The sequence below is a fragment of the Astyanax mexicanus genome, chromosome 17, assembly GCF_023375975.1.
Source record: "Astyanax mexicanus isolate ESR-SI-001 chromosome 17, AstMex3_surface, whole genome shotgun sequence".
Taxonomy (NCBI): domain Eukaryota; kingdom Metazoa; phylum Chordata; class Actinopteri; order Characiformes; family Acestrorhamphidae; genus Astyanax; species Astyanax mexicanus.
This window is the reverse complement of record NC_064424.1, coordinates 45380271-45396775: the sequence shown is the minus strand read 5'-3', so window position 1 is coordinate 45396775 and position 16505 is coordinate 45380271. Positions and strand designations below refer to the sequence as shown.

The following is a 16505-nucleotide window of genomic DNA, read 5'->3' as shown; positions in this document are numbered from 1 at the left end:
GACTGCAAGAACTGAAAACAATATCTCCACAATGGAAACTGTGCATGGCAAGGAAATGCTTATGAACTTTCAATAGAAGTCAATGCATATATATATTTTTTGACATGATGCACAAGAGCTAAAAAAAGATAAAAGGTTTTGCAAGAACAATTTCCCACAATTTAAAGTAAAAATCAGAGCATTTCACAGCATGTATAAAGAAAGCTTCACAGAGTAGGTAAATCTTTGATGGTCAGAATATATAAATTATTACAGACAGACTCTTGAATAATAATCTCACCTGCAGTATAACAGACTCCTTTATATTTAACAATGTTTTCGTGCTGCAGTGATTTCAGGATCTCGATTTCTCTCTCGAAGTCGCGCAGGTGATCCGCCGTGCTGTGCTGAAGCTTCTTCACTGCCACGACCTCACCTGTGTTATCCTGCAGAGGGTCATAACGACATTTCTCCACACTGCCAAAGTTACCCTGCACAGAGATACACAGAGATACAGAGAGAGAGAGAGAGAGAGAGAGAGAGAGAGAGAGAGAGAGAGAGAGAGAGAGCATGTGTGATGGATTAATACCAGTATAGTATAGTTCAGTTTTGGAGCAACAAGAGGCTATTCATGATCACACTGAGGACATGAGTGGTGTGATGTTCTGTAGTAACCTATTCATACATTTTCAATAATAGAAAAATTTGAATTATATTTTTCCTACATTTTCCTCCTTCTCTGGGGCAGTCCTGATGAGGGCCAGTTTCATCCTCATAACGTATAACATTACTCAAAAAGAGCTTTTCACTGTATACCTGTAACTCTACCTCTTCACTACTTTACAACTGATGCTTTCAAACACTTTATTAAAAGACAAGAAATTCAAGTAATTAACTCTTGATGAGTTCAGCACAGCTGTTAACTGAAAGCCTGAATTCCAGGTGACTCTACCTCATAAAACTGACTAAGAAAATCCAGCAGAGATGTTCAAAACTGATCATCTAAACAAGAGGTGATACTTTAATTAATCCTACATATAAACCAGATTGTGGTTTGTTTAACACTTTTGTGACCTCGCCCCAAATTTATCTCTTGTGGGCACATATTGACAAGGCCAGTTAGCATGCTGGCTAATCTAACAAACCTACCTTTTGAGCAATCATATAGAACAGGTAATGAAAACTTTACACTACATATTTACTGTACCATAAAGCCATCAAGACTTCCTGTAAAATCAAGAGTAAAGATGAAGATAGAGAGATGTATTGTACTGTACCTTCCCCAGCTGCTGGAGGAAGATGAGGTGCCTCGCTTCAAACTGAACTGGTTCCTGAATGTCGAACGCTCCAGCAAAACCAAACCCACGACTGCGCACTGGAACCATATCATTCTCTACCAGCAACTCATAATCTATCAGAGAGAGAGAGAGGAGCAGATAGAAAAAAAGGATGAAAGAGAGATAAAAGAAAGAGTGTGATTTATTGCCACATCACAATTACTAAAAATAAAATAATTCAATAACAGCCATCTTCGAGATATTTAGTTCTGAGGTAATTCAGTGGACTTAGTAGGAGTCATAGACTTAGCATGACTCTCTAAACCATCACTGATTGGTGGAAACTTCCCACTAGACCTCGAGCAGTTTGGACTGTGTGTCTCTCCACTCTTCCTCCAGACTCCAGGTCCTTTGATTTACAAATGAAATGTAAAATTTACTGATGATCAGTGATGGTTTGGAGAGATATGTCATCTGCTGGTGTTGATCCACTGTGTTTTATTATCAAGTCTAAAGTCAGTGCAGTTTTGTTTTACCACAAAATCTTACAGCACTTCATGCTTGTGGATTTCATTTTCCAGCAGGACTTGGCACACTGCCCACACTGAAAAAAGTATCAAATGGTCTTATATAATTCTTTTTTTCTGAGACACTGATTTTTGGGTTTTCATTGGTTATCATCAACAATAAAAGAAATAAAAAATAGATCACTCTGTGTGTAATATATCTATAATAATATATGAGTTTTACATTTTCAACTGAATTACTGAAATAAAGTAACTTTTTAATGATGTTCTAATTTTTTTGAGATGCACTAGTGTAGGTGCTGAGCTGTGGAGCAAAATCTAGCCGAAAGCCTCAAACAAAATCAAAGTTGAGGCTCAAACAAAAGAAGGATAAATCCTTTTTAAACATTTTTTTTTAAACAAATAATGAATGAGCAGGTGTCCCAATACTTTTGTCTACGTAATGCATCTTGCTTTTAGATATAAAGCAGAATGTTCCAGTGTAGTGTGATGTATAACAGTGTGGTAGATTAAGCACAGTGTGTACCAGGTGTGAAGAGGCTGTTTAAGTCTCTGATGATGCCTCTAAAAGAGGGTCGCTGCGAAGGCTCATAATCCATGCAGCTGTTTATCAGATTAGCCAGTTCTGTCCATTTTGGAGCGGGCAGCTGATGCCTGTCTTCATAAAACAGCAGTTTCTGCAGAAAACACACACATATACATGAGAAAAAACTGTTTTTAATACATAAAAATGGGAGAAAGTCAAGTATTAGCCGTCTAATGCAGAATGTAAATCTAATGCACTTATAATACTATATAATTAAAATTAAATTCTTAAATAAATGGACAATAATTACCCTGAAAGACTTCTAAAACTTAACTAGACTGGCTGATTTGTAATAAGAGCTCTTTACTCAGTTGATTAGTATTAATTGTAGTGGGTTAGTCAGTTGATTAGTAATCAGAGTGCATTAGCTGGTGGGTGATAGGTGTGAGTGTGCGTTACCTTTGAGGAGTCATATGAGCTGAGAGGTTTTTCTCCTCCGGTGTAAATCTCCCACAGCGTGGTGCCGAAACCCCACTTATCTGTGTCCAGGCTCAGATTTCTACAGTCTTCTACACACTCCGGAGGAACCCAGGGGATGTGCTCAATCAGAACTAAACACAGAGAAAAACAAGACATTTAGACTATTAACTTATCAAAGGTATATAAAAAGTCAAAGGTAAATCATATAAATGTTTAAGTATGCACATTCTGAGTCCAGTTTTATTTAATATTAATTTAGATTAGATTAGTTTATCTTTTTCTTATTTTAATTTTTAGTTTATTTTTATTTATCTATTATTACTTTTTTATATTTTAATTGTTGTTCTTAGTTCTAATATTTATTTAATCATTTCTTATCATTCTTGATATTTTACTTTTATTTTAATTTACTTTACTTTTACTATTATCTTTTTACTTATTTTATATTTTATCCATTTTTTACTTTTTATGTGTCAAATTAGTTTTTTAGAATTTTCTGTTTTACATTTTCTGTTTATATATATATATATTTATATATATATATATATATATATATATACAGTACTTAGTACTTCTTTTATTATTATTTTTTTTTTTACTATTTTATCTCGTATAATTTTTTTTTATAATAAAACAGTTTCAATCCCTTTGATTATGATCACCCTCAATTTTTTTTCCTGAGTGAAAAAAAGGTTGATTAATTGATTGGTTAATGGGAGGGAGTAAGTGTGAGAGCATACACTGTGTTTATGGGGTTATTCTAGCATTATGTAGTTTTACAGGTACACACTGTATATTGATTTGGGTTTAGTATTCTAATGTTATATAGAGTTAATTACAGGTAGACACTCTCACTGACTACTGACTACCTTTTTTTTATTTGAATGTTGTAAAGTTTTACAAATTCAGTGTGTGTGTGTGTGTGTGTAAGTGTGTGTGTGTGTGTGTGTGTGTAAATATATCTCACTCTCTCTGGGCTGTACAGTGATGCTGATGCCAGGGTCACTGAGTTTAATAAAAGGTGGTGTTCCAGTCTTTCTGTCCTCCTCTCTGGTCAGCAGAACGTTTTTGGCACAAACGTTTCCATGGATCAAATTTTTATCCTCCTAATAGAACAAAAGAATTATGAGAATTACATTTTGAAACAAAACATCAGTTTGAAAAATCTTAGTTAACAAAACACTGTCAAAGATGGATTAAGATAACTAAGGTAAAATGATGTGTAAATGACAGTAATCAAGAAAATGTATTATTATAAGTAGTATATTTCATTATTTGTTTTATTACAGAGTCTGTGGTCCGCGACTGCACATGTATTTCTCCCTTTGGCCAATAAAGCAGTTGCAGTACACTGTTCTGGAACACAGGTGTCACTGTCTCTCTCACTCACCAGGTAGTGCATGGCCCAGGCCAGCTGCTTGGCCACCTCCAGTTTCCAGGTGATGTTGATGCAGGAACGGTTTCTCTTCAGGTACGTGTCCAGCGAACCAAAGCGCACGTACTCCTGCACCATGATGTCTGAGTGGAAACATATTTCAATAAATAACCTATGCTTTCACATATATGAAACATATTACAAACATACATTCATCACAAACACAATTTACTCATGTAATTTATTTTAACTGTTGTGAATTGTGAAATGTTCATGTACAAAAATATATTTAAAAATTTGTTTAATTGTTTGTTGATTTTTTTTCTATTTATTTTAAATTTTGTTTTAATTCCAACTTCCTTCCCTGATAAAAGTACAAACTAACCCAAAAACAGCTAAAAAAAATTCACTCTACACTATTGCTATTTTTTAAATACTAATATAAAAAAAACAATTATGCAATTGTGAAAATATTAAATATTGAATGCCTGGACATCCCAATTAATATGACATGTTTTGTGTGTGTCTCTAAGTAAAAATAACATTTGACACAATTGTACATTAAAATTAAGTTTGTTCTTTAAAATTAGTTTTTACCAAATTTTTACCAAACTATTTTAAGGGTAGTGGTAGTTCAGGTTGTATGATTGGGCTATGAGCTCTGAAGTTATTCGGATATATGTATTATACAGAAGTTAAATGTTGTATTGATTAATACTGTATGTATTAATCAGAGAAACTGCTGTGTGTATATGCGTGTATATTTTGGGTGTTGAGGGGGAGGAGTGAAAGACCCCAAACACTTACGCTCTTCAGAACACACACAGATCCCGTAGTTCAACAGCAAGTGCTTATGGGACAACTGGCTCATCATACTGGCTGCTTCAAAAAAAGACTGAAAGAAAAGAGAGAGTTTTATACTTCATCATCGCTCACCAATTACATGATTCATGCTAAACTAACCCATTCACTGTGTTTCAAAAGTGTAATGAGTGTAATAATATCTGAGATATTACTCCCACGCTAAGCTAATCAGAATAGCATTGTTTTGTTTTTCCTGTAAAATACCTCAGTGTAGTTACGGTGATTTTTATCCAGAACTTTCAGCACCACATCCATTTCATGCATCTCTCCATAATCCCCCAGCTCTCGCCTGATACCTCGGAAAACCTGAGTAAACGTGCCCTGGCCTAAATTTTCCATCTGAAAGAGCACACACACACACACACACACAGTTCAAAAGGACAGACAGATAGATAGAACAGTAAAATAGTATAAAAACAATACGGCAGTACGATGTTCATAAGTAGAAAAAACAAACGTTTTAAAATAAATGTCATATATATATATATATACACAGTGGTGTGAAAAAGTGTTTGCCTCTTTTCTGATTTCCTGATTTTTTGCATGTTTGTCACACTTAAGCATTTCAGAAAAGCAAACCAATTTAAATATTAGTCAAAGACAACACAGGTAAACACATAATGCTATTTTTAAATAAAAGTGTTTATTATTAAGGCAGAAAAAATCCAAACCTACATGGCCCTGTGTGAAAAAGTGATTGCCCCCTTGTTAAAACATACAGTCCCTGTGATTTATGACACCTGAGTACACCTGAGTCTCTAGCCACACCCAGGCCTGATTACTGCCACACCTGTTCTCAATCAAGAATCACTTAAATAGGACCTGCCTGACAAAGTGACAAAGTGAAGTTCACCAAAAGATCCTTAAAAAAAAAGCTGCACATCATGCCGAGATCCAAAGAAATTCAGGAACAATTGAGAAAGAAGGTAATTGAGATCTATCAGTCTGGAAAGTGTTATAAAGCCATTTCCAAAGCTTTGGGGATCCAGAGAACCACAGTGAGAGCCATTGTCCACAACTGGCGAAGACATGGAACAGTGGTGAACCTTCCCAGGAGTGGCCGGCCAAAACATTTAAGTGTGATGAACATGTAAAAAATCGTGAAATCAGGAAGGGGGCGAACACTTTTTCACACCACTGTATATATATATATATATATATATATATATATATATATATATATATATATATATATATATATATATATAATGATGTGCAATATTAGCAGAATAAAGTTTTATAAATAAATAAATAAATGAGCCAGATATAGACAAAGTGGGAGTGCACAGTGAACGAATAGGGAAAAGTGTACTGTCCACCTGGTGCTCAGTTTGTCTAAGAAGTTCATGTTTAAATGTCCAATACTTTTATTATTTATATTATTAAACAATAATAAATGTATATAATTAAAAAAAATCTATGACAATATTTACTTGCAACACTTTGACAAAAATATTAGGACAGCCTAAATGTGTTAAAAAAGAGTTGATCTTGCTTTTGTTGAAGTAACTGTCTCTACTGTGCAGAAAAGGCTTTCTACTAGATTGTGAAGCATAGTTGTGAGGATTTGATTGCAACCGTACTCATCCCCCACCCATCACAGAAGTATTAGATGAAGTACAACCATTCCAAAGAACATACATAGATATATTTCTCCACAGTTTAATGCTGGAGGGCTTTAGACTAGGCTTTTAGCCTAGGCCTGTTATTAGACAATGTCATTAGACACAAGTTTATGTTTAATTCCTCCACAAGTCCTATTCTATCTGTGTGATCTAAGTGCATTTACAACTTAAAGGAGAAGTCTGGTGTGAAATAGACTTGGGCTGTAGTGAAACATGATAAAAAGTGTGAACTTTTGTTGTATAGCCCTCTTCCGTTCTCTTCATGCATTCCCAAATACAGCACTTTTAGCCCTTGCTCCCAACTGACTTAAATGCTAGTGATAGGGGCATAGAGTAGCCCATGCAGAGAAATGGCTATTTTTATATCATTAACAAGCTCAAAGTAGCTCCACAACTCATTAACAGAACTCTGAGGTCCGTCATATTTAAAAGTGACACTGAGAACTTTAAAAGTGCACAGATAGTTTAATAAAAACACTGTTTATATACACAGTACCTTCAGCTAGTTCTCCTGGGGCTCCTGTCTTGACAAGCACAAACAAATATGTAGGATAAGGGAACCAGATTGCAAAATTAATTCTGTTGAAATGCATTATTGTTATAGAGGTATTTTTTTTAGCAAGGAACTAATATCGCAATCTCTTCCCCTATCCCCTAGTAGCTCAGTCCTGTGTTTAATGTTATGCTATAGTTTTAAACCGTAGACCCTGGAAGCCGTGTGGGAGGAAAGCAAACACAGTGCCTCAACCCGACAGACTCTGTTGTGATGACACTGGCAGATCTGTTGAAATACACCAGTGATGTTGCCCAATGTTTGTACTGTGAGTAAGTGGGAGTGAGAAAAAGAGAAACGCACAGTTTCCAGGTCCTCCTTTCGGATCTTGTGGAAGACCATCTGACTGATGTTGTGTTTGAAGTCTGAGGGAGAAAGAGACATATCTGAACCCTGATTGCTCCTGCAGATCAGCAGATTCGACTTCTCTGTAGAGAGAAAGAGAGGAGGGGAAGAAAAGAGGACAAAGGAGAACAAATATTAAAATATATAAATATTCAATACCAATTTTAACTCAACAATATCAAAACATCAGCATATTAATAATCAGTACTGCAATAAGATGAATAATAATAAAGATTCAGGTTTGTTTTAGGACAAGAACTCAGTAATATATATTATATATATATATATATATATATATATATATATATATATATATATATATATATATATATATATCACAATACATGAGATACAATTCAATATATTGAGATATACAGCTCAAAGATCACTTAAAAATTAGGAGTGTCTATGATTTTACCAAATTGAAAACCTCTGGAATATAATCAGAAGGAAGATGGACGATCACAAACCATCAAACCACCAAACCAAGCTGAACTGCTTGAATTTTTATCCAAAAGCAGTGTGTAAGACTGGTGGAGGAGAACATGACAAGATGCATGAAAACCGTGATTAAAACCTTTATTCCACCAAATATTAATTTCTGAACTTTTAAAACTTTATGAATATGAACTTGTTTTCTTTGTATTATTTGAGGTCTGAAAGCTCTGTATTTTTCTGCAAATAAATGCTCTAAACGACAATTTGTTCATAATAATGTTCATTATTTTCTCAAACATATACCTATAAATAGCAAATAAATATCAGTAACAAAACAATATATTATTATTATTAACTTTTAGGTAAACTGTGATGGTAGGAAAAACACAATACTCTACACATAAAATCTAAAAGTTTGAGAAAAGTTCTCCTCTTATCCAATCAGAACAGAGGGTAAATAATGAATTCATTAAAAATGATTTTTTTTTTTTTGATATTTTGAGAATCGATACAATATTGCAAAACATTACATCACAATATTTCTATTTCTATATATTGTCCTATTCTGTACTGGAGAAAATATTAGTGCTACTGTATTTTAACACAATATTTTTTCATAAAATGTCCTTTTTAAACTAGTTGAATGCTAACTTTTTACACTATTAAACATAATATTCAATGTAATGTGCATTTAATTTGATTTTACAAAAGTAAATACAGTAAATCCATACTTCTGAAGAGTAGTGTATACTAAAACAGAGCAAAGGTACAGTCTGTGTGTGTTTGTGTGTCTGGGAGAGATAAGGAGTGACTACTGGCATGAGGTTATATTGGCCCCACAGTCTATAGGGGGTCTGTTTGTCTACACACAAATACTCTATACTACTGGACACACACACACACACACACACACACACAGAGCAGAGATAAGAAAGATAAAGGAAAGCATGTGTGTGTTTAGGAAGCTCTAATAGTTAAACATTTAACCGTTAGGGGTTTTATCAGCCAGCAGAGTTTAGATGTAATGTAAACACACTGAATGCAGTTTATTGCAGTTTAAACAAGCTGTCTAACTAAGGCCAAATCCTATTTCACCCCTAGGCCCTACCCCTTACCTATAACCCTCTGTTTTGCCCGTGCACACCAAGGGGTAGGGATGTCTCGATTCTTGTCAGGCTCGAGGGAATAGGGCTTGTTAGCCCTTTAAACAGGGATTTTTTTATAGGCACACTTTAAACCGAAGGGTATGAGAATCACTGGTAAGATAGCACTGGAACAAGCGACCAAACAAATCCACAAATGTTAGCATTTTCCTTGTTGAAAGTTTAATGTGTAGTTTCAATGTTTTTGGCTGAATTCTTCATAACAAGCCTAAAAAAGATCACTAGTAGTTTGTCTCAGTCTCTAGCTAGCTAGATAACTTTCCCATTCCACCTTAAATGGTGCAACAGACGACAGGGGCTGCAGCATTTAAAGCGGACTGGAAAAATTAAATAAAATAAAAGCTAATCAAAGCTAATTTCAGCTTTCATTCACAGAGGAATTAAGAAATGGACAATAATAATTTCTGCAGCATCTCAACCCCCATTTCTGAAGACATACAATAAAATACACCCTAAAGTTAACTATAGTTAACCACCACCAGCAGCAGCAGCAGCAGCAGTAGGTTACTGAACTTAAGCGCTCCTGATGACGTATCAAGTGCTTGAAGGGTTGTTCCAATTCTTAAGGGAATGATTTTAACCCTTTCCCTTCTAACTCTGTTCCAAAAGGAAGGGGTTAAACTTGAAAACAAGGGGTAGGGGTAAGTGGTTGAGCCAAGAGGTAAAATGGGATTGGGCCTAACAGTCAGGGGACATCACACTTTTATTTTTCAGACCTTTACAAACCAAATATTTCTTTCCAAATATTTCCACCTGACTATATTCACACATGCAATAAAGACAATCTATTTTTTAATATCCTAATGCTCAGTGACTCTGATTCATGGTCCAGATGTTAACCGTGTAGCTGCTAATGCTAACAGAGTTTACTGAGGTTTTATTTATACTGGACATTCTGTGAGACCTCTGACCTTTGCTCCTGGGTGGGCAGCACTTGGTGAACTGGAAGACGTGTCCCTCTGAACGCAGCGCCTCCTTCTGGTAACGGTGCAGAAGCTCGCTCAGACTGCCGAACACACACTTCGCCCCGCTCAGAACAAACTCACCGGCCGCCGTGCGAACGATCTGACAGTGCTTATACTCAAACGCACCATCATACTGCACACACACACACACACACACATAAATATATGTCACAGTCATGAAAGTCTGAAACTTAAAAAAAAAAAAAAGATTTTTTTTTTTTCCTGATCCACATACTGTACTATGACAATATAAAGGCATACCGCCAGCTTAATCTTACACTCAAATTTTTCCCATTTTTTCTCCCAATTTTTCTGGCCAATTGTCCTACCCATTCAGCTGCTACTCAGTTGTATATCTATTATCACTAGTGATGTTTCTGGCATATTACTATCTTGGCTATGGAAAACACAGGTGCGCCACTGACTGATTTAAACCCTGATAACAGTTAAGTGCCAGACGTTCACTCCCATCTAAATCTCACTCAGTCTGAGGTATGCCACTAATATGTAACTCTTTCTCAACTGGACTCACTCACCCCCACCACAAAAGACAGGAAGTACTTGTCGTAGTCTTTAGGGCTGGAGCGCAGGATGTACATTCCTTTAGCGTTGTCGCAGCGTCGCAGTCGGCTAATGGCAAACTCCATCCTGAAAAAAAAAAAAAACATTCACAATTGTTTTGTATTAAAAAATAGTACTGAAACATCGAAGAGAGGTATTTCAAGATGCATTTTTCAATGTTTGTGTGTATGTGCATGTATTAGATTATTGTATCCTTTTTTACCATGTCCCATGTAAGCTAAAGATTCCCTCCTTCTTTTTTTGTATTTTTTGTATTTATCTGTTTTATTTATCTATTTTATTATTGTATTTTTATTGTAAAATAAAAATACAGTAATATAATAATATAGTATACTATAGTTTATAGTAAAATAAACATTGTTGTTTTATTCTATAAACTACAGACAACATTTCTCCCAAATTCCAATAAAAATATTCTCATTTAGAGCATTTATTTGCAGAAAATGAGAAATGGCTGAAATAACATAAAAAGATGCAGATCTTTCAGACTTCAATAGAAATCAATATTTGGTGGAATAACCCTGGTTCTAATCACAGTTTTCATGCGACTTATTGGGTAAAAGCAAAGAAACTCATCATTTTTAGGTGGTCTCTTATGTTTTTCTAGAGCTGTTTATAGTGCAGCCGTATTGCGTATTAACTTACGAGACAGGACCGTGGCAACTGCTCTGTATGGCCTCCAGTAGCCTAGGGGGCGCCACCTCTTTACACAGATAATGATGTGCATCTGCGGTTAATCTGTAATAGCCGTCAATCAAAGATACAAAGGACAGGGCTTCCACCAAAGACTGAAACTCCAACTCCTACAGACAAAAAAATCAGAGAGAGAGTTTGTATAAAAACACATACTATACACAATGCACAGAATACACTTTTGTACAGTCGTGTAAACAGTCGTACCAGTGTCTGGCTGTCTTGTCTGTTTATGGTAACGATGCGACTCTCGATGGACCCGTCCCGGCTGGCCTGCTTAATGCTGATGTCAATTACATCAGGGAAGTCACAGTATACCTGCAGGTCCTACAGAGAGAGAGAAAGAGAGAAAAAGAAAGGTGTAAATGCAGAAGAGAGATAAAAAGATAATATCACAATATTTAAGGACATTTTATGATGTACTATATTTATTACAATATTTTGAAATGTATACAACATATAATAGTAAAGGCAGATTAGAAATCTGCTATGCAAAACTCTCCTATACTGATTACAGTGATTTTTATCCAAAACAGGACAAATTATACTCTCTGTAATAAAAAGTGCTGTTGATCAATGTTATTTAAATGTGTAAAATCAGACACAATCAGTTGTGATCATTAGAAGCTGGCTTTAGCAAGGTTGGAGTGGGTTAGCCCTGATGCTAAGAGCTAGCCTCAAAAGGTTTATAGCTGCAATGCACCTCTACTGTAGAGATTTACTGGACTGTACCTGTCCGTCTGTTTCTTTCCCTTTGGTCCACTGGATACCCTGGTTGCCGGTGACGATGATGGTGACCTTTCCGATGGACGGCTCAGAGACATGGAAGTGTTCGGTGTAAAACGCCGGCTGCAGATTCTCCAGACTGGCCAAATACTTCAGCTTCAGGTCCCTCAGACCCACCTTACAGTGACTGAACTGCTGAATGAACTTCCTGAACCGGTAACGGATCCGCTTCCGGGTGACAAAGTGATAATCCTGTATGTGAGCGCGCATTCCTTTAGGGAGAAAACTCTTATAGCTGCAGAGAGAGAGAGAGAGAGATCAGAGAGAAATCAGAGAGAAATCAGAGAGATAGGAAGTGAAAGGTCAAATAGATATTAGAGAGACCAGAGAGAGACAGATCAAAGAAAGACAGAGAAAGAGACAGAAAGATATATAAAAGAGATCAAAGAAAGAGATAAAGAAAGATCAGAGAGAGAGATCAGAGACACAGATCAGTTGTCTGAAATTAAAACTTTCACAGTCATGATTCTAGCAGTGTGAAGCTAAATGAATGTGTCCTGTTTGCTAAAGCCCTAATTTCTTCTTAGAACACACACACACTGATTTGGGCTTCATTTCAGAGCAGCAAGCTGTTTGTTTCTGACAAATGCTGGAGCTAGACTACACTTGAACAAAATCTTTAGCTAATCCAATAATTGCTTGTGGATATGTCATATGAACTGATGTAGTTACACTAGATTAAGAAAAGTATCGAGACACCTGTTTATTCATACCGTTTCCTCAGAAATTTCTACTGCTTTTGTTTCTACTACATTTCCAACTACACTATTACTCACATCCCCAGAGAGTTCTTTGTCATGAGGTGGCATGTTGAATATTCAGTGGACAATATGAGAGAATTCTAACTCTAACGAGTCCCATGGCACCGGGGAGGGACAACAACACCATTGTGCACAATTTGTACATGTTCACTGTGGGGTGTACTCACTTGTGTTTACTCACAGCTATTTAGATATTATTGAGTCATTGAGTTATTTTCAGAGGAAAGTAAATCTATACTGATATACAAGCTGAACACTGACTACTTCATTATATACACTATGGAAGTTTTATTTCGAGTTGTCCCAGGAAAAAATTAAATAAAATATTTGCAAAAATGTGTTCACTTTTGGGAAATACAGTAACATCACAATAATTCAATATTTTAACATTTTCTTACAACCCCAGTGCACGTCCTGCTCACCTGCTGTTGTTGTAAATTTCGACTGGAGAGCGACTCTTCTCTTTAGCGATCCGCATCATGTCCAACACGGCCATCCCCAAGCACTCCTCCTGAGCATCATGACTGACCGGAACACTGACAGAGCCATCCACAAAATCACTCCTCCACTGAACAACAGAGAAAGGGAAAAAAGAGAGAGAAATGGGGAAACAGTGGTGAGTGAAGAGATAATTTTGTCATCTCTTCTGTGGCAGGAGATGGAGAGGTCTTTCCTGCAAAAACAAGCTCAGCTAAAGGAAACCTGAAACACATTCAAGGACACAACATTCATATTCACATTCACCAGAGTCTAGGTCAAAACTAACCGGACAAATTTCCACTTAATACATAATCAAAGCAGACTTTTCAGCAACATTATGTAGCAATGTTTTCTGTAATAGGGGAGATAATGACATCTCTGTCATTGAAACTCCAGACTGGAATGCTGGTACTGCACTACGTAACTTTGGTGGAGCTAAACAAGACCTCTCCAGTACTGTGTAATGCAACATAAAACTTAGTCATATTTGTGTAAAGTACTTATTTACTTATAATTATACTTCTATAGTGCCTTTCCTTTCTTCAACTCAAGGCACTCAATGTACAATTACATGCTCCACACACCGGTGAGAAGCGGCAGCCAATCAAGCACAGCTTACTCTCAACCGGAATAACCGTCCACCTGGAGGACTACATTAGGCAGTTTTACATTTCAAAATCCGTATCTGGACATATACATTCACCACAAAGGCAATTTTTATGGTTCCCAACTTTCTGGGCAATTCAGAGTATTCAATTTACCTGATCTCCGTGTTTTTGAACTGTGGGAAGAAACCCCAATAGGGATTTGAACCCAATTTCATTGTATCAATATTTCTATTTATGGATGTTAATCTGAAAACGCTTTATTTGCGTGAGTAAACTGCTTCCGTTTATGTATAGTAAGCGTAGATTTCCCAAATTTTGTCTAGAAGAGGAAAGACCTGCATTAGCTGTTACTACTATGGCAAACAAAACTGTGTGCCAATAGTACTAGCATAGTGCCATCCGGTTATTATTTATCTGCTCAAGAGAGTTCTATTCTATTGGAAGTAATGGTTAAGTAATGGTGCAGAGGGTTAAGTACTCGTGCACTGGTGGATGTAAACATCTCTCTGAAGAAGGGAAGAGCAAAAAAAGTGTGCGACCTCACCCTCTTCCTCCCCTCTATTTCCTCTTTCCCTGTGCCAGCACACACACTTTACCCATGCAAGGTTAAAAAACAAACAAACCCACATACACACATACATACGCACCCTGGCTGTCTATTTCAAACTGCAAAAAAACAGCTTTTTACATTTTTTTGGCACAGGGACTTAAAAGCCCAAAACATGCAAAAGAATGTTTTTACACTGAAAATTAACCTGATATTTAGTCCTTTGGTCCAGACTGTGGTTTGGAGAACTTTTAAACCTGCTATTTTGGTTTGAAAGAAACTAAAAACTCTGAAAGCACCAAAAATATAATTACTCAGGTCACCTAAATATATTAAAGCATTGATAATGAGCTGTGTGATCATTATTAAAGTCCTACTTTAGACTCTGAAGGCAGTGAGACAGTTGTGCATGTACCTGGGCGAACAGGTAAGCCATGGTGATGTCATCCAGCACAGGAGCTTCAGAGCTTTTAGTCACACCAAAACGATGAGCGTTACTTGATCCACTACCATACCAGCCGGGGAAATAAAACCTAAACAGAGAAACAGAGAAACAAAGTAAACCTGTTTTAACAGAATTAATAATGTGGGAAATAAATTCAAAAATACTTTTTAGAAACTAACCAAAAAAGTGGTACATAGTACTTATTATATAATACATAACTAAAATGTTGCTTTTGGTCCTCTTACACCTTGTTTTCCATAATTTATTCATTTTTTGTTATACACACTGCTAACCATATTATATCTTTTTAAGCTTTTGATAAGGAATCATCAAATAAGTTGTAGGTTCATGTTTTCATATTTGTAAAAAATTTAGGAGGAGCAATATACTTTTAAGACTTTCCCAAACCCCTCTAGATCTAATGTAATTTCTGCTTGAGTCACTTGTCTTTTTACACAGGTGATTCTAACCAGATGCCACAGTTTACAATCATTCCCCTGCATGTTTCCTATAATTCATGTTGCCTTGCCATGAGCACACTGGCCAGTGTTCAACAGATTCAGATTTTAAACAAAATAGATAAATACTGCTTTTTTATGTATTTTTTTCCCATTTTCTCTGCAATTTACAAAGCCAATAACCCAACCACACCAGAAAAATAAAGATTAGCGCATTGCCGAGTAGCATCACAGCGCTAACACTCGGAGGAAAGCGCAGTGACTCGGTTCTGATACATCAGCTCACAGACGCAGCCTTGTGCTGATCCACATCACCCTAGGAGTGATAAGGGGAAAGAGCAAGACCAATTGTGCTCTCTTAGGGCTCCGGCAGCTGATGACAAGCTGCATGATCAGGATTCAAACCAGCAATCTCCCGATCATAGTGGCAGTGGCTTGGTACTCCCTCAACCTTACTCTCAAAATATCTCAAGATACCTCACTACACCTCTCTAATACAGGTTTGGACGTTCCCAAGCCGACCCCTGTAGGAACACTTCATGATCAATTTACAAACTGCTGTCCCATGACATTTGTCTTGTCATTCCATATAGTTACCACACAATTAACAAGTACTGCAAATAAATCTCAGCATCTCAAAGTGTGGTATGATAGTGTTGGTGCACCTGGTCTCTCACTCTCAGGGTTTTCCCCTCGTTCTCTCTGTGAACTCCCACATACACACAAGCTCTTCACACGTTCACCTGGGCCTCTTCACATCTCAAACATGACAAGAGAGGTGTGAAGGACTAAGTGTCTCACAAAGACACACACACACATTTATACACACACTACAGCATCAGTTTCAGCAGTTGAGGCCGATCAGTGATTGCAGAGCTGAGTGAAACCAGACCCTCACAAGTTCAGAGTTGAGTAACAGAGGTATCTGCTCTTTGAACTTTAGAAGATACGTGTCTTTCCAAAAAGCTAACAGCAATCATTTTTAACGTGCAGTGGAAAAGGATTCAGCTCAACATGAGCTCATGTGT

The 16505-nt window shown here is 36.5% G+C and overlaps 1 protein-coding gene across 3 annotated transcripts in view; it reads right to left on the bottom strand.

Moving 5' to 3' along the window:
- Window positions 1–16505, bottom strand: part of jak2a (Janus kinase 2a) — a 55127-nt gene that overhangs the window by 4964 nt on the left and 33658 nt on the right. For all 3 annotated transcript variants that reach the window (XM_007252799.4, XM_049466320.1, XM_049466321.1), the window contains exons 4-19: window positions 14990–15107; window positions 13362–13507; window positions 12125–12413; window positions 11600–11719; window positions 11345–11502; window positions 10654–10765; window positions 10064–10250; window positions 7510–7634; window positions 5233–5367; window positions 4972–5059; window positions 4180–4307; window positions 3757–3895; window positions 2769–2920; window positions 2310–2460; window positions 1257–1390; window positions 281–470 (exon numbers count right to left, since the gene is read on the bottom strand). In XM_007252799.4, coding sequence (XP_007252861.3) covers window positions 281–470; window positions 1257–1390; window positions 2310–2460; window positions 2769–2920; window positions 3757–3895; window positions 4180–4307; window positions 4972–5059; window positions 5233–5367; window positions 7510–7634; window positions 10064–10250; window positions 10654–10765; window positions 11345–11502; window positions 11600–11719; window positions 12125–12413; window positions 13362–13507; window positions 14990–15107 — 2372 coding nt within the window. The remainder of the gene's footprint in view (window positions 1–280; window positions 471–1256; window positions 1391–2309; window positions 2461–2768; window positions 2921–3756; window positions 3896–4179; window positions 4308–4971; window positions 5060–5232; window positions 5368–7509; window positions 7635–10063; window positions 10251–10653; window positions 10766–11344; window positions 11503–11599; window positions 11720–12124; window positions 12414–13361; window positions 13508–14989; window positions 15108–16505) is intronic.